The sequence below is a fragment of the Cebidichthys violaceus genome, unplaced genomic scaffold (genome assembly GCF_023349555.1).
Source record: "Cebidichthys violaceus isolate CVI_PGR_0920_01 unplaced genomic scaffold, fCebVio1.0.p SCAF_21, whole genome shotgun sequence".
In the NCBI taxonomy this organism is placed as follows: Eukaryota; Metazoa; Chordata; class Actinopteri; order Perciformes; family Stichaeidae; genus Cebidichthys; species Cebidichthys violaceus.
In genome coordinates, this window is record NW_027176384.1 from 723 (window position 1) to 22,914 (window position 22,192).

At 41.0% G+C, this 22,192-nt stretch overlaps 1 protein-coding gene across 1 annotated transcript; it reads left to right on the plus strand.

Annotated features, from left to right (window-relative positions):
* The first annotated feature begins 244 nt into the window (after positions 1–244).
* On the plus strand, positions 245–10,254 carry LOC137877097 (fibroleukin-like). The gene is given in 6 exon segments (XM_068716780.1): positions 245–877; positions 879–1,094; positions 1,828–2,032; positions 6,630–6,849; positions 8,229–8,399; positions 8,552–10,254. Coding segments are annotated over 6 exon segments (1,527 nt in total). The 5' UTR covers positions 245–478; the 3' UTR covers positions 8,868–10,254.
* Positions 10,255–22,192: the final 11,938 nt, after the last annotated feature.

A 22,192-nucleotide genomic window follows, 5' to 3' on the forward strand; every position in this document is an offset into this window, starting at 1 on the left:
TGCATTACGCAATAGTACTGCCCCTCCCATCCTCTCTCTCTCTCTCTCTCTCCTCTCTCTCTCTCTCTCTCCTCTCTCTCTCTCTCTCTCTCTCTCTCTCTCTCTCTCTCTCTCTCTCTCTCTCTCTCTCTCTCTCTCTCTCTCTCTCTCTCTCTCTCCTCTCTCTCTCTCTCTCTCTCTCTCTCTCTCTCTCGTCCTGATATTAATGACACAGCTATCTGAGGCAGCGGCAGTTCCCCTGCACTCTCCCTCCCGCAGGCTGTGCTCATACTCTCACACACACACACTCTTCAACCAATAGGACACTGGACATACATTCACATACTCCTTCACTTACAATCTGCAGCCGCAGGGCACAGACATACACCACTATACGCATTCAGACACTTTGAGTTCATATTAGAGGCAGTTGCAGACACTTTCACTTCACACACATTTATTTCTCCTTTACAAATCTTAGACGGGAAAAAAAAAAAAAATGAGGACAATTGTGCTTTGCGTTTCTGCCAGCCTCCTGCTTACAGCCACCTTGGTGCCGCGCATCAGCCGGGCAGCGGACTTCCCCATCAACTCACACCAGAGGTGGGATGCGAGAGGACCCTATTCTTCAGGATCTGAAACTGGGACTCCCACCTCCTGCCCCATTAAACTGAGACCCTCGGGTCAGTGTGGGAGCTCCGGGGCCGGGGCAGAGGACGGGGAGGACTGCCCTTACCAGCTCACCCTGCCTCCGCTCACCATCCAGCTGCCCAAGCAGTTCAGGCTGCTGGAGAAGACGATGAAGGAGCTGCAGAGTCTGAAGGAGGTCGTCAACAAGCTGAAAAGCGGGTGCCAGGAGTGCCGTGGGGCACGGGGCAGTGGAGGTTTTGGGAAATCAGCAAGCTGACCAGGGACAGATGCAGGTCCCCATTCAGAGGGATGCTGAGGGAGAAGTGAGACTGGACCTGGCAGGACAGGACGTGCAAGGTGGGTCCAGCCAAGAGGAGAGGGGAGATGGGATGGTCCCTGGAGCTACTGTGGACGTTGCTGGAGTGGGGCATGGTTCTATTTTTGGGAAAATTACACCGAGCCCGAGCAGTATGCAGGAGATGCAGGTAAGAGGCGCAGTTCAGTCTCACTTTTTTAACACTTTTGATTAAATGCAGCACTTCACCATGAATGAGGGCAATTTATTTTTTTTTACACCAAAAGCAGAGATGAAACCTCTGGGTATATCGAACAGTATGTACATTCAGAAAATCTTTCTAAATTCACATAATCAATAGTTTAATCATTGTTCAAACGGTTTAAAATCAGTAGACAATCTGTGCCATAAAAACAATATTTAGAGGTCTGTACAAAGTGCAATAGGGGCACTGCACCAATTTCTGTATTTCCATCAAAGGCCATGTCATTTCCCATAAGCCAGTGTCATTGTCAGCCTTGTGAAGGTTTTAGTGCCACTGACCTAAACAAACTAAAGTAGAGTGTGCTTTATAAACACTGGCGGAACAAAGTCACCTAAATTTGCCCAGTCAAGTGTACCCAGCTGGAATGTAAACTGGCAAGATGTTAAAAGACCTGTGAAGTCCTACATGGCACCAATCCACCAGGGAAAATTCCTGGTACTGTAAACAGGGCTTCAGCGTTAGACGCCAGCCAAACGGCCGCAAAGTTCGCTGACTCTCACAGACGCTTTGGCAGACGGCCAGCCACCACGCAGACGCGCTTCTATTCTAAAATTTTAAACGGCTGGTAAAACAATGAAGTGGGGGGGGGGGGCTGGCGTAATCCACCTGCTTTGTATTCTGCGCACAGAAATAATTTCCTTCCTCTGGCCCTTCCCAGGTGAAGCTGAATAGGATGTCAGCCAGCCTGCGCAACGCTAGGAACCAGATCTCGGCCGTGCAGGGGCGTCTCGAGGGGCTCAATCTGCTCAACATGGACAACGTGCAGGCTATGGTGGATAGGCGGGTGGAGAACATCAGCGGAGTGGTCAACAAACTCAGCTCCACGTGCACTACCCAGTGTGCAGTGCAGAACACCCCTCAGTGTAAGCCTGCTCTCATTAAGATTACTTTGATTGCATCCTTTTTTCTTGCTATATTGAATCCATCTGAGAGGCCTCTCCATCTCCTCGGCTATTTACTATACATGTATTCTCTTTTGACCGAAACCCCCTCTCTGTGTGTTTTCTATTGTGTTATATTCCATTCTGTTCCATCTTTGTTATCTTTCTGAGCATGATCAAGAAGACCTCTCTTTCTCTTTCTCTCTTCTCTGTATATTCTTTTCTATTTCCTTGACATCACCACAGATGTTGTTATGGTAATGTAACTCACATGTGCAACCATACACGTCCAGCAGTTTGAGGTTGAATTTTCTGGCTTTGGAATCTATCCAATCATGCCCAAGTGGACATGGCGACTTGTAATCACTACCAGCAACCCGACTCTGGGTGGTCACCTTCACCCATTGAGGCTTTGCTTTTCTGGGAAATGGGAAATGAAAGCTTCCAGGCCGACGATGACATTGACTACACACGGTGGTTTGTTGCAAAACGCCCCCTCTACTACCGATATGAGCAAGATTACGTAAAATCATGAGGAGAGAAATTTTCCATCAGCTTCACACTTTGCTAAGTGAGGGTCTGCAAAAGCTTCACATGTCCACTACATTGCGATTACAGAGCCTCATTCGGCTAAGTGCAGCCATAACAAAAATGACCACATCAAAATAGCTTAAGGTTGAGGTCACACTGTACATGAGTGAAGCGATATCACAACAAGCGTCAACGTGAGAATTCAAATTACCTCTTATATAACAAATTCAAGTGCCTTGACATTCCGCTGCTCTCCATATGCAGAAACTCAGAAAGGGGAGAGACAGATACTTGGCGCCTACGCTACTACGTAGTGTGAACATTTAAAAAAAAAAAAAAGCCCACAGTTTCAAGATTCAGGTTCAGTTCCATAAAGAGGAAGTCCAGAGATTCATGGCAGTAGAAAGTCGTGATGGAGAATGTGTAAAAACAGATCAATAGGGATCGCAAACTAGCCGAGCATACCAAACACTCCACTTTACATTGATGTAAAAGCATATTTGGATGAGGGCACAGTTGACATGAAGGCCCCTTTTCAGACAGGAACTGAATAATATCCCCGTATTGGACGAGTGAATGTGACACCATATTGGGGCTTTTATGTAGAAAACAGATGTGAGCTTATTCCTAAATAGATTAGCTGGGACAGTGGTGTGAAGGGAATCCCAGCTTTCTTTCTTCGTCTGTGTTTTCTTTCCTCCTAAACTTGCCACTTTCTCCTTCAAACGCTCCTTTAATCCCATCCTCTCTCACCCTCATACATCCATCATATCTCCTTCATCTCCGCTCTTTTTCACTTCTTCTCTTGCCTTAACTTTTCCAGTCTCCCTCTCTCTTTTAATCCCATTTACCGGTGCCTTACCCCTGCCTCTCGCTTCCTCTGGAGGTCATGCTCTTGAGTGCTCATTCCTGCATAAAACAACTAGCTCTCATTATCTCTTGACAACAACACGAGAAGTAATGTGGGCGGCTTTCCCAACATAAGTCACGGATGGCACGCAGGGTCAGTAACACTTGTCTTTGAACATCAATCTGTCATGTTACACTCAAGAACCGGCAAATTACTCCGCCGCAAGTTAGGAAATCGTGCCTGATGGAGTCTTAAGTCAATCCAAAAAAAGCAGACATGAGACAGCTGTTGTTACCATGGAAATAAACTGTCTGTAATAATAAGACTTCTGCAGTTTCGCAACATGAGTATAAACAGTTGCGGTAATCGCTGTTTTACTCAAGCGATATGTCTTATTCAAAAAGACATGAGTGACGATTGATATGAAATTAGCACTTCAGCTCTTTTAGAGAGGTTTCCCTCATGCTACTCACTCATGTCATACCAATCCTATTTTATTTACAATGAGAAGTCTGTTCATCCTAAAATTGCAACACCAGATGCTTGATGGATATGTCCCTCTACAGTCCATGCCATGAACACTGAATGTCATAAGTGCTTAGTGAAGCAATTCATGGTTAAATGGTTTCCCTGCCAAGTTGTGGATAAATCATCGCAGCATTGCTAGAGATTTGCACAAACCAAATTTAAAATTCTGTTTTCATCCAAAGCAAGCAGACCTGAAGTGTCTGAAGATCATATCAAGATAATATTTCCAGGAGATATTATGTGAGGCAGATGTGTATTTTCACCCAGATAGGAGTTGTCGCGATGGCGCCTTGGCAAGCAAATGTGAATAACCCACTCACGCAGGCACAGGGATTTATAAACCAGCCACACTGGTACAGCTCATTAGGCTACACTACACAACATTTACACTCAGTGGCTTTAGAAAAAGGCATCAGAGGATGCTAAAAAAAATGTTTTTCTAACTTTTTCAGCCCAAACTTCTTTGTTCCGAGCTCAAAATACAGCAGCTGATGAGGAAAGAGCTAATAAAACACTGGCATACATTACCGGGACATTTTAGGCTAATGCAAAATTGCAATTTCACCGTCAAGCAAGACTAACAGTTCGTTTGTCAAGATGCTTTTATCACTCACAGCTGAAAGCATTAATTTCACCCACTTTCCCTGCTGCCAGCACTAATCTTCACTTTCACTCCTGTAAGACGTATAAGGGCCTTGAGGTGACTGGATAGCAATTCATGTTACTGTTCAGCTACATTAACTCAACTACAAACAAAGAATGGATGCCCAGTCTGCTACGCTGTCGGAAACTGCTCGTCTGCAATGTGATGACGCGCAACTTCCTCAAAAGGAAGGGTGCTGCTTTTTAATGAGAAATTCTTTCTGTCAAAACAGACAGTCGTCTATTTATGCTGCTTTTGCTGGGAAAGATTATACTATCACTTTGGATACACATTTCCTTCCGGTACAGGAGCTAATCGTAGCTGATTACTGGCTGTCACAGAGCATGGTTCCTTGTCAACAGAGTTGTCTTCCTCTCATGCCAATCATTTATCTGTGTGCAGTCAGCCAAACAGGCAATGCGGTAGGGTTGGTCAAGAAGTCAGTTGTCAGCCTTTAAGAAAGCAGGCTACCGCTGTTTGTGGACGTTGGTTAGCGAGCAAGAAAGCAGCCAAAGCATCTGTAAGTGGCTGATATTAGAGTTATTTAGGGCAGGCACTGTGCCAGAGGAAGTCAAATGAGATGACTCTTGTCTGCCTGAGAGTACTGGCTGCCCAAACAGATGAGGACAAATAAGGAGGGCGGAATGTGAAGTGAAGGAACTACAGTCACTTCAAGTGAAGGAGACATTGAAAGAATTTACAAGACAGCACTTTGAATGCCGAGGGCAGACAGAGCCGTTAACGTGACAAGGATACACTTTTTAACCTCACGCTCATCTCTCACACTGCTCTCCATAGGGAGTGATCTACTGTCTGCAGCCGTTTTGCTGAAGATTTAGAAGATGGCTGCAAAGTCAAAGTACCCGAAAATCTGAACGGTGCCTTTATTTTGTGTAACATACATACATACATACATACATACATACATACATACATACATACATACACACACAAATACCTTCTCATTCAATCATGAGAGAAGAAAACCACAACTACTAGGAAGCAGCATTAGTGCTCACAAAACACTACTCGGTCTTCTCTTCCCCTCCCTGTGCTTCAAGAAACCTGACGTCTGGCCCTCTGCAATCAGTATGGTTCCCCACTGCCTTTGCTCTATTATAATCTAGCAAGCCACTAAACTGATTGAACAGTATGACAAAACTGTATCTGCAAAGGACAGCGTCAAACAAACTCAGCAGGGGTCCACATGCTGCCTGCCCAATGTCAGGATGATTTAGACCCCAGGTGCCGAACGTGCGGGGAGGGGGTACGCCTCTCTAATCCAGTTTTACACTTTCCCACATTTTTGACAAATCTGTTCCTTTCAATTCCCAAATGCTAACTGACGGGAGCCTTTGGACCTCGGTTTTGGATGGGGTCAGCAACCTGCAGCGCGACACAGGGGACAGGAGCAAGGATTTGAAAAATAAGTGGGCAGGTATAAAAATATGGGGGAAGAAATCTTATAAAGTAGTGGAGCTGTATGGAATGGGCCTGTGGTGCGGCACAGGGGAAGGTCACTGACTTTTATCCTTCAACAGTGGCCCTTCGTCTTTCATTTACTTTCTTTGATGTTGGAGTCCTGCTTGTGATTTTCAGAAAGGGGAACATCATGTTGAGAGGCAAAGGATAGGTTAGAGTGCTCTGCTTACTGAAAGATGGTAGACTATACTCGGTTTTATGCTTGATGACTTGTTGAACTTCAGTTTGATACACACGTGGAATGGGAATAACCTGGTAACACGTTGGTTAAAGAACATGCTGAACTGTTTTGTGTTTGAACTCACTGCCCCGGAAATGTATGCAGGAACTTGGTTTAAAGCTGGATTTCCTGCCAATTTATCACATTTTCTCTCCCTTTCTTCAGTCTTCGTCAGCCTCAGGGGCCGTTTCTAGTACTGTCTCTTGGCCGGGCAGAGACAAATGCCAGAGCAAAGCGAAAAGAATATTTAATATCATCCAGTAACATCCCATTAAAACAGACCTTTTCTTCTCTACCCCCTCACTTTCCCTTTATCTCCAAGCAGTCATCTTAGCCCCTCGGGACTGTTCAGACTACAATGTGCTGGAGGCGAGGCAGAACGGCGTGTATCGGGTGACCCCTGATCCCCGCAACGGCACATTTGAGGTCTTCTGTGACATGGAGTCTTTTGGAGGTGGATGGACCGTGATACAGCAACGGCTCGATGGGTCTGTCAGCTTCAACCGCACCTGGGCCGAGTATAAGAAAGGCTTCGGGAACCTAAGGTAATGGGGCTTGTGTATCATTCCTAGGCTCCTCTCAAAAGATGTCTTAGGACGGGAGGAAACCGCTTGTTAGAAACTTAGTGTGGACAACCATATCCAACTGGTATGTTTTTTAGGTCTTATTCTTTATGAAAAAATGTGAGGGTGGTTGCAAGTATTTTACAAACTTTATTGGAAAAAGCTAAAGATGAATTTCATTCCATTTCTATCAACCAAATAAGCCTCAAATACCACATTCACTAGGTAGAAGATAGTAGAGTTCAAATATGACTACAAAAAGGTTATATTGCAGGGTATGAGAGAACTGGAAAACAATGTGATGGTCATATTTTTATTTGTTTCTTGTAAGTCTCCCACTTCATGGAAGTGAAATAGAAAATCACCAGAGTACACCTCTGACAAAATAAAGAAAACCATGGCAAAACCCAAAACCCCAAAACAAGTTTAAACTCAAGAAAATCACCGACTAAAACCCAAAGCTTCACAACAAGCTGCCACCTCCTCCCCCACAACTGTGGGCCAGAAACTGCTCTTTTATCAACTTCTTAGCCTCACCTAACTGGAACCTACCATCTGCTCAGGTAACCATGGGGGTGAACTAGACCGATACACATCTTTTAAACAATACACAAAGCATTAATTCAAGATTCCTCTCTTACTGGAGACAAGCAGAATACATATTTAGGACCTACGCACACTCATCAGTGCACCGACTTTAACATAATGTCATCTGTTACAAAATAGTTTTACCCTTCCTCCCCGGTGCCAGTCACTCAGTGCTGGGAGGACCTAACTATGCACACCTGTTCCCCCTCTCACTGATTGTTCACCACCTGTTCTCAAAAGCCATGATTGTTCACCACGTGTTTTTACTATCACTGAAAACAACTAAATGAATAGAAGTTACCACCTTAGAACTGTTTACAAATAATGAACTTGACTCAAATTAATGATTGAAGTTTAAAAATTTAACAAAACAAAAATGTGTTTAAGAGAAAATGTAGGGAAGCAGCTTTTTCATACCGACTATATTTTGTTTTAATACAGTGCCTCTACTATAACTGGATTCAAATTTCAGCAAATTTTCTTTATTCCCCTTTGTACTCCTGTAGGAATTACCAATACCTCTAGATAACTATGCCTACAGATCCAGCATAACCTCCCACTGAAAGAATAATGTCTCCTCTCATCCTTCTTTTACTGACACATCACTCTGCCCCTGCATCTCCTCCTTTCCTCTCCTCCCCTCTGGGAATACATTAATTCAGATGTACTGTAACCACTTTCTCATCAAGTATAAAAGCATGTGAGCTTGTAAATAATCTCTCATTTGACTTTGTCCTATGACTTCCTTCCTCTACCTTTCCCCTCTGCTGTAGAAGTGAGTTCTGGCTGGGCAATGACCATATCCACTTGATGACAAAAGCCAAAGACATGGTCCTACGCATCGAGCTGGAGGACTTTGAGGGTGTCCGGGAGTATGCAAAGTACGACCAGTTCTATGTGGCCAATGAATACCTTCGCTACCGGCTGTCAATCAGTGGATACAGGTACAATATTAGATTCTGTGTGTGATTAAATATTCATAAGTAGGACTACATTATATATATATATATATATATATATATATATATATATATATATATATATATATATATATATATATATATATATATAAAAATATATCCATGTGTCATTGTAGTGGGACGGCTGGGAACGCCATAAGTTTCAACAAGCACTTCAACCATGACCAGAAGTTTTTCTCCACGCCCGACCGCGACAACGACATGTATCCCTCCGGAAACTGCGGCGCCTACTACAGCTCCGGCTGGTGGTTCGCTGCCTGCATGTCCGCCAACCTCAACGGGAAGTACTATCACAAGAGGTACAAGGGAGTCAGGAACGGGATCTTCTGGGGAACATGGCACAACATGTCGACAGAGTACTACCCTACTAACTACAGGCAGGCCTTCAAAACTGTCAAGATGATGATGCGGCCCAAGAACTACGCTCCTTAAGAGGACGGGTAAATATTTAATGTAGTGAGACGAACAAAGACAGACAGAAAATGGATGAACAAGTAGAAACTCAGAAACTCCTACACATGAGCATAGTCAAGCATTTGCACACATTTACACATGCATACGTGTACACCAGGAAAAAAAAAACCGTTAAGCCCTTTAGACCGTTTGAATGCAGTAACAACAAAAAGAATTGAGAAAAAATGTAATTGCTATTACTTTTTCCCACTGCAGTGAGTGTGGCCTTCAAAATGTTGGATTAAAATGATGATACTAAAGGACAATGGACTATGAATGATGATGGACTAATACAAAAAGAAAAAGAAAAAAAGCACATGCAGTGTAAAGGCCAGCCTCCTGCAGGGGCCATAATATTATACGGAGGGTTACCGTGAAAGATTTTTCACTGTTTCTCTGACATTTTTCCACTTTGTGTCCTGCTGCCTCCTGCTATAAGCCCAGCTGAGACACAGCACAGCACACAGTAGTAGTAAAAACTAATGAGCTGTCATTTTCTCCGCTCTAAATGGTTTCATAATTAACAGCAGCCACTCAAGTGAGGGATATGAGAGCTGATGAAACAGTTTTGAGTGGCTCTGGAATTCATTGTAAATGACTTCATGCTGGGGTCAGAGTCAAACCGTTCAAAAACATTTTAAAAAGAACTACAGCAAGTGATATACCATACACTTTGGGCAGCAGTGCACCAGTAATGGCTTCTGTGTCGTTTGTTTAATTACACTGGGACACTTTCCTAATGTACTGTCATCCTATACAATATAAAACATCCCCGTATGAATATGTAGCCTGAGATACAATTTCTATTGGATCATTTCCGAGTACATTCTTCATTATTGATGCTCAAGTAAATTCTTCTTGACAACAGCTGCGGAGCACGACACTGCTGCAAGAAACACTGTTCCAATTGTATTTCCACCGTTATCTCTAGCAGCACTGAACTACTGCTCATCTCTGGACGTCACACACCAGTTTTCACATGTATAAAAAAAATTTTTTTAAAAATCCCTGAATCACCACTTGTACAATACTGCCGCCTAATGTTAGAAAACTGTATAGCATCATTTAATCCATTCTATACACTGTGAATGAGAAGGATGGGGAAAGAAATGTTTCACTTTAAGGATGTGTACAGTATTTATTTTATTTTGTGAGGTATGATAGCTTTTATATAATACATAGGTCATACAATACAATGATACATTGAGCAATGATAAAGTGTGCATTATTGTGACCATTTATAGTAATTATGTGTGTATTTGGAGCTTTGTGTGTACAATATTGATCTTTTCTATCATTCATATTCAACTGTCATGCCAAAAGATATGCACTTTTTATACAAAAAAAATAAATAAAGTTCTATCTACATGGCTGTATACATTGCAGTGTTTTGGTAGGTTGAAATCGTATCGATGCCCGCTTGTCTTTATGCAAGCATCTTAATGAATGTATACAAAAATGTATATGCATTTAGCATGAGTATCCATGAGAAGAAATCCCAGAAGTGTGGGCTGTTTGACGCCTGTAAAAATTGAGGGATGAGGCCCATAATAAATGGGTTAGTGAGGCGCTGACTCAATAAAACGAGTTCCTATTAACTTCACAGAAGATGAATGACCAAACTGTGGGACTGTGAATTTAATGTCAGTTTATTGTATGTGACGATTAAGTTAATAAAAAAGTATTGTGCTCATCCACATGATGATCTCAAGCTCCAAGTATTCACTTTTTTTAAACATTAAGCTTTAAGGTAAACGCTGTAAGAGTACCAAGTGATATTCTAAGCATCAATTTAGCTGGAAAATAAAATGATTGGGGACTTTTTGTTTTATGTTTGAGTAAATACTGTCACTGCAACTGTCAAAACGTGACGTCCGTCTTTTCTATTAAACCTCCGAAATGCTATTCACAAGAAATGTGATTATTTATCGACATGCAGGAGTCTTACCTCATCGAGGCACTGGAAAGCAGGGCTCGCAGTAACATCAGTATTAGCAGAGGGCTGCTCCTTTGGGAGTGCAGCATCAGGAGCAAGGGCCACTAGAGGGTTGTCCTCCATTCCCCTCTCCTCCTCCTCGTCCTCCTCTTGTTCTTCCACCTCCACTTCTCCTCTATTGGGATTGCTGCTATCCTGCTGCTCCTCAAATAGACTCACTAATGCAAAACATAGAGAAAGATACAATCGATCAACCAATCATCTACCAACGTCCACATAAAGAGGTAGATGATTGGAGGAAGCTGGACAGCAAGGGGAGAAAGAGCAATGTAATTATAATAGGGTACTAAACAAACATCAGCAATAGGCTATGCATGATGGATATCTTGCAATATTTGTACTCTCTCTGTAATCTCCTGAAAGGTGAACAAGGCTACTGCAAATAATCAGTAGAGGGGTCACAAGGTAATTTGATGCAAAAGGTGCTGCCGCTCAACTACCTGGAAATACTAGCAAACCGGAAAGACTAGCAAGGCACACTGGTACATTAGAGTATAAGTACATTTAAATTGGACTTTTAGTATTTTTGGCATAAACGACACAGAATACATAATAATAATGAAAACGATAAATTACAGGCAGACTAAACAGGGGTATCACTTAAATAAATAAATGTTACATTTCTGGCTTTTATTGCAAAGTTGGAAACTTGTTTCCGGTGTATATTAGAATTAAGACACATTTTTGTTTTTGAGATTATAAACAAACCCATTTTGGGGCATTTTAATAATAAAAAAGTAGACAAATGTGTTGTTTGTTATATTACATGCGGTATGCAATGTCATTCTTACACAAAACGCTAGGTTTCCTTTTCGACACACTGACAGACAGCCATACTGGCATACACTTTTCTCTCGCGTTTTAATAAAAAAAAGTCACCTGTAAAATGTCTCTTTGTGGAAGTGCAGCCTACGGTTGAAATGTGTGCACGTTAGCTAAGCTGTAGTACGTGCGCTAGTTTACGACTTTTAGTTGCAAGTAACGTTGCTGTGTTTGTGTCGGTGTCGTCTGCTAAACAAAGAAATAAAGATTTATGCAAAAGTCTTACTTTGGAATGTATTGAATCCTCGCGCACGTCTTCACGACTTCGTCCCTTATTTATAATGAAACTTCAAGACCATACATACGCATTGAATAACGCCACAGCACGCAGTTAATGTTTGCAAAACTCAATCACAGATTTCTTTCCGGTGTTACGGTTTAACTAGGGACCCTGTTAACTAGCGACCTTCAGCCGAAAGCGTCTGTTGTTGTCGTAGTTACGGCAGCTGTTGTAAATAGGCAGATAACACGTAGCTGTCCTCGAGAATGCCGCATTGATTACTTTTGCATTACATTGTCAAACCTTCTCATTTACAGTCTTTGGTCAAAACATACCGGATTCCACGTTGGAGAGTCTTTTGAGAAAACGAGTCCACTCGAGTTTGAAACGTCGCGTGTTGTTTGTGTTGAAACAGGAAGAGAGCACGTTGCTCTTCCTTTGAAATAATAAAGTTGGTAAAAAAAAACACATAAACGTCTTTGGAGCCTGTTTTGTTCAAACATGTGTCACGTAGAAGAACTATGTAGCACAGTTAAAATAAGACAAATATATATATATAAATATAAATAAATCATATTTCTGGGATTCGAACTCATATTGTGTGAGGGGAAAAAAGTCGGTAGCCAGAGGCACTATCACTAGACCACCACCAACGTATTGAACCGTCTTGGAGACTAAAATTAAACAACGTACAACACAGTCAGCGGTCGCTTTTCAGAGCAAAGGACACCAGGTAAACTTGTGACCACACTGCGTGTTTACCGTGGAGCACCCTGTCGTGTACTTCAGTGCAGAGCCACATAGTATCACAATATGTAATATGGTGGGCACAGAAGAAGAAACCGAGCCAAGGTTTAGAGAGAGGCCATCGGCTTTCCACACAATATACAGTTTTAAGGACAACCATTCAACCTGGTCAATAAGTTGGACACAAATAGTCCCATCATGTATTACATAGTGTGATGCTATGTGAGTGAAATTAAATGTGATTATATATTTTACTTTTTAAATTCAATTTAACTCAACTGTTTGACATATCTGTGTTATTGGCTGGTTAAATTCTTCATTTTATGACTTTTCTTGTTTGCTCTGATGCGTTATGTCCACATTGTGTAGTTTCACCTCATGACAACATCACAAACATTTATCTCATTAATTTGCAGCGACATAAAGACGTTTTGAATTGTCCGATTTTAAAAAGGCGCCCATTTGTTTCGGAAACCAGCTATATTCTTAACATGCCTCTGAAGTACACGACAGGGTGCTGTTTCCCCTCACACAATATGAGTTCGAATCCCGGAAATATGATTTATTTATATTTATATATATATATATATATATTTGTCTTATTTTAACTGTGCTACATAGTTCTTCTACGTGATACATGTTTGAACAAAACAGGCTCCAAAGACGTTTATGTGTTTTTTTTTTACCAACTTTATTATTTCAAAGGAAGAGCAACGTGCTCTCTTCCTGTTTCAACACAAACAACACGCGACGTTTCAAACTCGAGTGGACTTGTTTTCTCAAAAGACTCTCCAACGTGGAATCCGGTATGTTTTGACCAAAGACTGTAAATGAGAAGGTTTGACAATGTAATGCAAAAGTAATCAATGCGGCATTCTCGAGGACAGCTACGTGTTATCTGCCTATTTACAACAGCTGCCGTAACTACGACAACAACAGACGCTTTCGGCTGAAGGTCGCTAGTTAACAGGGTCCCTAGTTAAACCGTAACACCGGCTGAATGGTTTGTTGTGGTTATCTTAGCAACAAAGTCATGCGTCCCTAATAATGTCCGGTGAAGTCCCTTATTTTCACATTGATTGTTTTTAAATAAGCAATATTTAGCTTTTGTTCCTTAAAGTTACCAGTTAATAACATACAAATATGTAAAAGTTTAAAACATCCCAAAACAAATGATCCCAAACCTTATTTCTACACTTACAGTGACTGTCCAGCAGATGGCGTGAAACAGTAATTAACTGTGGTCTCACTGCACATCATGTGTCCTGCATTGCCAACAGAGACCAGCATCAGAGGTCAGCTGACAGTGAACACGCTGAATGGAAGCACTCAAATTAAATTGGATTCAACTGACCTAAATCCAAGGTGAAAGGGATGGTGATGATGCAATGCTGCTGTTCCTCTGTTAGCTTCTTTCCCACAGTGCACTCTGGGAGCTGGCACGACCCATTACTCACTCCCTGCCACAGCTGCAGGGATGTGTTATCTCAGCAATGTATGTGTGCGCAACCCAGTATGTGTGTGCACTGTGCATACAATATGTATGAAAGCAAGAAGCACCTTCTCCTTAATATTATGGTCAGCCTTGAATCTCTGTTGGTGATGAATTATGGGAGACTGTTCTAGACTGTTTCATACTGAGTATGTTCCTTATTTACCTTGGGTTTACTGGCTGCTGCACAAATTACCCTCTTCAAAAGGCTGTTTTCAGTGTTACTTATTTTTTGTCTACAAAAGTTCACAAAACCATATGGCTTAACATTTTGTACAGAGTGCACTTACAATGCTGTGAGTGGATCATTGTGTGCAGGAATAAAGGCATGTACATGAATATGCATAATATCTTACAACACATGCATGTGGAAAATGCTCTGATTGGTTGAGTATTGATGTTTGTATGAACACATGATCTTGCTGAGTTCAACTGACATCATTACAGTAATGCCTTTCACTATTATGCAACTTCAATTCCCCTTAACCTGGCCCAACTGATGGTACACTCCTATGCAATTTGGTTGTTTTGGCAGACAAGATATGCAATTTCTTTGTGCACAAAGTCAGCAACGGACTAACACACCAATAATGGATTTTCTAGTGATTGCAAATGAGTTTGACACATTATTCATTGGTTGGCTTCTGTTATAATGGCACATTTAGTTTTTTTAATGTAGGACAAAAACTCCATCTGCTGTTTTTCCATTTTGAGCCAGCATGAACGAAGGGAGGAAAAAAAAAGGAGAGTGCCATTCTCCTCGTACATGTAGGAATTACTTTAAAAAGACTTTAAAAAACCTTACACTCTAATTAAACCTGTTAATTACGTAGACCTTACATTAATGTAGCCCTTGTTAAAGCCAAACAAATCACCCAGGCCTCTGGGTTGAATATTTTTTGCGGAGGTTTCCAAAATTAACATTGAATCCTCTCCAAAAGTCTGGATATGATAACTTCTGAATCTTGGCAGACTCCTGCTTACCTTGTGTTGAAAACATGTCCATTCTTGTGCCGCTAGTATTACCACTTTTGGCTAAATAAAGCATAAGGCCCAGTTTTATAGCTATTTTGGGTGAGAAAAAACGTATCTGGGAATAATAGAAGGACCCTGAAAGTTTAAGAGTTTTTGCTTCAGGTTACTGTTTGTTGCAAAGTCGGTCATTGATTTACATAAATTGTACAATTCTAGTCCTTAAATACATATTTTCTGATGTTGCGTTACTTTTTCACCTCAGTTAAACTTATTGAATCTGCTGACTGTATGTTTTATAAAACTCTGTTTCACCATATCAACCAAAATTGCTGACTTGAGATTCATGAGTTCGCATGAGTTTCTTGCAGTGCTGTGAAGTTTAACAATCTACAGCAGATGTTGATGATGCATGTTGAATCAGTCACCAGGGGCAGTTAGCAGGGTTGAAGACTGGGATAATAGGTAGGTTGGTGGATGTGTATGTGCATGTAGTGGCATGGCTTTAGGGAGCTCAGTGTCCGTCTGGTTGGTATTCATGTCCCCCTTATGATGAATCATAACAACTAAGGTGATCCTTGGTCTTTTCATCTGGCTCCACCATCAGATCAAATGACATCACCATCAGCCTCAGCTTTACTTTGTGTTTTGTGCTACATTACACACCAAACTAAGATGGTGAACATTATAACTAAACATTAGCATGTTAGCATTATCATTGTTGTAACATTAGCCTGCCAATATTAGCATTTATATCATGGCTGTACCTATGGTATAAGTACAGGGCAACCTCACAGAGCCACTGGCATAGCTGTAGACCCTTAGTCTTGTCCTTAAACATAAAGCAGATTTTTATCCAAACAGTATGTAGATCTGCTGCTACTCTTATTTTGTGAACTCAGAGAGTAGGTCGAGAACCACAACAACCATGGGTGTCACATTGTGTGAATGCACATCCTACATGTGTTTGTTTGCTTACCAGCCAGTGCACAAACCAGGCCTTTGGAAAAAAGTTTACTGCTGTATTGTAGTCATCACAAATGCAAATGGTGATTGGGGGTACGTTTTTACAACCCCTACCACCTCCAGGTTCCTCTCTTTTATGTGTGGTTGGTTGTCGGGATTTTACCATTTAAAATTTCTTAATTAACCCCCCCCCCCCCCACACACACACACACACACACACACACACACACACACACACAATGTGCAGTGTTCTTTTTCCATGCACAAAATCTGCTGTTACAACGCCTTTTGTCAAAGACTTTGTCCTTCAGACAAGGCGTCTGGAGGGAGTTTATAAACAGATGTTTAAAGTCTCTTAAAACCTTGAAACCAGCTTTTTATTGAAGCCTGAAAGTCTGAATCTTTTGTGCACTTTAAAAATACTATTTGTGTCTTTGAGAAAGCTTTCCCTTATTATTCGAAGGCACAATAGAAAACAAGAGATGAAACTGCATGAGATGTTATGATTACTGTTAAGTCATTTCACCCAGAGGGATGGAAACGTGAAACTTAATACAACTCCTCATTGTTGGATCCCACTGCATACTGCTGAGTTGACATCCTGTATATATATTTTAGCACCATCAAATCTGAGTTTAGTGCACTAACCTAAAACATAAATCACTGAGAAATTGAGAAGTGCCTTTGGCAATCTGAGAGTGATCTAATTCTTCAGACCTCTGTGGAGAATCCAGGGCATTGTTCCTCAGTGTGTCAGTGGGCAGACCAGAGGCATCAGAGCCCTCCAGCTTGGACTCCTCTGACTCACCACTGTCCGCGGTTCTCCCAGACAAAAAAACAAAAACATAGGTACTGAACAGCTGTGTCTGTGTTTTCAGTATCCTTGTGTTTAAGAATTATCAACTCAAGCCATATGTGTGAGCAGCAACAAATGTCAATATCTTGACTCATTTGGAACAAATCCTGAACTTTGAAGAGTGTTTAAATCTTCAATTACTTCAAGCTTGAACCCAATGAATGATGTGAACGCAATACACTGTGTTGAATTGTAATGTATCAGATTCGACTGTAGTAAATAATGCCGTTCTTTTGTTATGTCACATTTCGCCATGTCATGTTGGACTTTTATTATTCTGATTATCATGTGTAACTCATTGTTTTTCCTCATATCAAACAGATACACATTAATCATTTTCACTATATAATACTGGATTATGTGACACAATATGCCATGCAGGATATACTGGATCCTTACTGTGGTTTTGTTTAATTACATTTACAACTGGCTAGACTGCTTCGTTTGTTTTGATAGGATGGTATTCCTGTGAGCACTACTAGAGCAACACCTGGTCTGGATATAGTTTGTGTGTGTGTATGTGTGTTTGTGAACATGTGTGTATGCAGGGGCAACTTCTTTGGAAATTAGATTTTTGAAGCTTTTGATTGTTGAGATTTGCCAGTGCAGATCTCTTGGATAAAGTAATGTTTTCGTACCTTTCCTCATTCAGAAAGTCAGGAAGAAAATTTGTTCATTTTATGGCATTTTATGGCCATTTTTATGGTATTCCTGCAGTTCCAAAATAAGAAGGAGAAGGTTTAATGGACAATGGAGGTCAAGAAGTATACGTTCCTGATGTATTTTAAACACTGACAAACAAAGTTGTATTGAAAAAATTTGTCCTTGCTGTCACTGGTCACAGACTGATCTTCTCCATGTTATCAGTCTTTGTCAGTATATTTGCCCCTATATGAGAACCAAACCATTTAAAAAGCCTCTTCTCTTCCTTCTACCTTTGATTTGGTCTTTCTTTTTGTTTCACAGAGCCAGACTCTGTTCCTCACAAGGCCTGATACACTTCTAATAGAAGTATACATGTCGTGCCGCTCATGTAACAGGTAACTAATCACCTGTGGTTGAGCCCATACATGCACCAGGCTGATGTCCAATAAAATGAAACAAATTGCCAACTGCTGCACGTATACTTGTACTGTATAAGCTAAGAGGAAGTGGAGGCTTCTGTTTTTTGAGCTACAGTTACATTTTTATAATGCACTTTCAGCCTAAGATTCTAGAACTAGATTGTTGTTATTTTCTTCAGTGTGTTTTTTCACATCAGTATCATTGTGTTTTGGTTCCCATTGTGTCTACAAAATGGATGCTTTTGCTTCCAAACAAATTTGAGTTTTACCTGACTTTTGCCACTTGAAACAATGACTTTATTTATAGTCGGCGTACATAAATCCTAATTCCTGGAGACAATTTATGAAAAAAACATCCCGTAAAAGATAATTGCAAATCATTTGGGAAGTCTAGCTCCATGCTAAATGAAACGCTGAATCAATTTAAGCTAATGCTGTTCACCTTTAATGCCCAGTCAAATTATAGTTTCCTGGAACCGGCTGAATCACTGTCTTTGTTCAAATGGATGACTTTGGATTGTAACCAGTTGAACAAAGTAGAGCCATGAGTGGCAAAGAAAGAGACTACTGTCGCAAACACAGAAAAACAAGAGAAAAACATAATAGATTTAATTACTGTCCGATAAAACCCTGCTTATATCTTTAAAGTCTGACAACTCATGGTAATAAGCTTGTACTGGTAGTGCAGAAAGTTAATTGATTCCAGGTATGTGACCCTCCAGGACCTTTGAGGTGGAATTAATCCAAAAACAATTGGAGGACCTCAGAAGGGTCACACAGGTCACACTGAAGAGATGGTGAATCAAAATAAACACAGCGGGTGAGGTTGTCTCACTGCACCGCAGCAAAAGCAAATCAATCTGTCACAAGTGATGAGTCACTTTGTCTTGATTCTCACAGCGATGCACTCAAGTTACATAAACATCTTTTTGTTTGGTTTAGGCTTAAAGCTGATCCAGGTGGCACTATAGTTATTTCTGCAGCTGTGCCAAGACTGTTTTCCTTCTCAATCTTTATCTACACAAAGAAGATTTACGTACCGGATGCGAGTTCTCCATTCCTTCAAACTAGCATCCCACCAGACTATTGCTGGTCCAATCATGAGCGGATTATATATGAGACAAAGGGCCCCTGGGCACAGACATGCAAAAGGTCCCATAAACTCTCTTACATAGGAGCAAGACACACAGTCTTTATAGTTGCCTCTTAAAGAATGCCTCTTTTTGTTGTTGTTTTGTGGTTGTGTCTCTTTGCGGTCATTTTCTGTCTCATTGTGGTTGTGATGCCCATTTTTGTAGTTATCATGCGTCTCTTTGTGGTCGTGTGTCTCTTTTTTGGAGATTTTGAGTTTCTTCAAGTGATATTTTGCAGGTGAAGGACAGGGGGTTCCCTGACACTTTGGGCCTCTTATTCAAGATAAACATAAAAACAACAATAGAAAGTTTTAAAGAACAAAAAAATTATGTTTCAGTGCAAAGGGGACATATGCATCATTCTTTTCTGTACAGTATAATATAAGACATAAAAGAAAACACAAAAGATAGAAAAAAAAAAGCTATTGTCAAACCTAGCCATGCAGGCATGTTACATCACGTCAGAGGAGATTTAATGACCCACAAACATCTGTAGCTGACCTATCCTTGAGGGTATTTACCTCTTTTATGGGCAACTCCGGAATGTCTGCTGAGAGGAGAAGGAAGGAAAGAAAGAAAAGCCCCATGATATGCGTCTGTGTAGTGTAAGTTGATTTCTCCGAGAGTTGCACATAGGCCTGTCGAGAGGGATGGAAATGATTAACTCCATCTGTTCACCAGAACCAGAGGATAGCCTCTCATTTACATACATGTTGACTTTGTGAGTATATGTGTGTGTGTGTGTGTGTTGGTGTGTGCGCGTTCCCCACTGATCCAGGGAGAACTCCTTCAGGGCCGCCTGGCTTCCTTCCCTTTCATCCCAACCACAGTCCACAGACAGCCACATCCTTGGATACGTAGCCCTCCCCGGATGGAACATCTACGAATCAAATCATCCCCCACTTTCTCCGTTTCTTTCTATTTGGTTCTGTTTGGTCTTGTGTCTTTTTCTAATGTTTTATTACATTACATTACATTACAGTCATTTAGCAGACGCTTTTATCCAAAGCGACTTACAATAAGTGCATTCAACATTGGTAATCAAAAGAACTACTAGTCACCAGAAGTCATAAGTACATTTCCTTTTCCAAACAAGCATCTAAGAGCATGAAGCAGCGCATAACTCAGAGCCAAAGTACAGTACAGAAACAAAGAAAAACAGTTAGTGCTATAAGTAATACGAATACAATAAGTGCAACAAGCTAGTATGAATACAATAAGTGCTAAGTGGAAGGCTCAGGGTAGGACTTTTATCTTCCATTTCTCTCTTTTACTATTAATTCTGTGTTTTTGAACACATGTTTTCTCATCATAAATCACTGTCGCTCCCTTTCACTTGCACACACACACACACACACACCACATCGCCAACTCGTCACTCATCACCACTAATAAATAATATCAGCAAAATCTCTGAGGGAAAAACAGACATTTCACAATCTCAGAGTAGCTATATTAGGCTCATGTTAAAACCCGTATTGGCTGAGGTTTCCCATTGGAAAACTAATGTTTCGTATTATAGAAATATGTATTTGTGTCTCCAGCACAGTGGCCACACAGTCATACAGTAATACCTCTAATTAAATGAAATCATACGGTATATTATGAGGTTTTTCAGTAGATTAGCATTGAATAGCACTCAGACTTGTACTGGACCAATAACATCAAGGAAATGATTAAAAAATAACAACCTGTGAACACTACATTTACATATTATCTTCTTTTATGTTGGTATAGCAAATGCCTTAAACATGAGCATTCATTTGGAGTTGTGTTTTGGCCACTAGAAAAACACAATTGCTTTTATTGTTATTGTGTTTAGCTCAGATTAGGACTCCAACTACTCCACCAGGCCTGTGAGACTGAGCCGAAACACTAAATTTGTGGGTCAGAAAACAATGAACCCAAAGAGGCTAGCTGTGTAGGTCTTTACTAAATGTACAAACCGCAGAGACGGACTATAATTTTCCATGTATTTTGGTGCCATCTTGAAGAAGGCACAGTTCATTTTTATTACATGATATGCTATATCCACAACTGAGTTTTTCTGTGTTTTTTCCCCCCTCTGTGGTCAGAGACAGTTTCTATGTAGTATGGAGTGTTTTCTGTTTAGTCCTCAGGAAGAAGCCTACACCCCAAAACCAAAATTACAGAGTAGAGAGCTCAGACTGAGGGGGAGCGTGGTGGGTATCGCCAACTACAATGATGCAAACGTCTTCAAACCTTTAAATGACAATTAAGCTCCTTTAAACATCTGAAGTTATTAAAAAAATGAATCTGGCTCCATTTAAGAAATGTGTGTGTGTGTGTGTGTGTGTGTGTGTGTGTGTGTGTGTGTGTGTGTGTGTGTGTCTCTACATATTTCTGTTCAGAGGTCAGGGGTTTGCTGAAAAGAGGTCATGACTCACTCTGTCTCTCTGTCTGCCGGGTCTCAGCAAAACCATTACTACCACCCCATCCCCCACAGCTACCCAGTCTTCACGCAGTTGCACACATTCTCAAATCCTCCAAACTCCACTGTTAATGGCCGGGTCTTTCAACCTTGACGTAGTGAAATGAAGTGATAACAGGGAAACCATAACAAAAAAATAATGAAAAATGAACATTAACATTCAAAAAAGTTCTTTAAAAGCTGCTAATGACACATTCATTTCATGAGCAAGTCAACAAGTTAACACATGTGCTCAGTTGGTGACTGAAGGTGAGTAAGGCTGAGCAGATGCCGCAGATCACGGTGAAGCTATGCAGCTCCGGGATCAGCTGCAGGCTCTCTGTGACCTTTGAACCCTCATTCAGCTGTGTGGGATGTCGGCCAGCATTTGAGCATGTGTGTGTGATTCACTATGCATGCATTCACACACAAAATGCAAGCCTGTTTGGGTTCAAAGATATTTAAAACATCATAGATATTTAAACCATCATTAATAAAACAGGCAGTTATAGCGGTGAATGTAATTATGCCTAAAAACAAATGCCACACTGCTTTCTCGTTGATTTGATCCTATTTGCACTGCTGTTAGCCCAAACTCTGTGAAA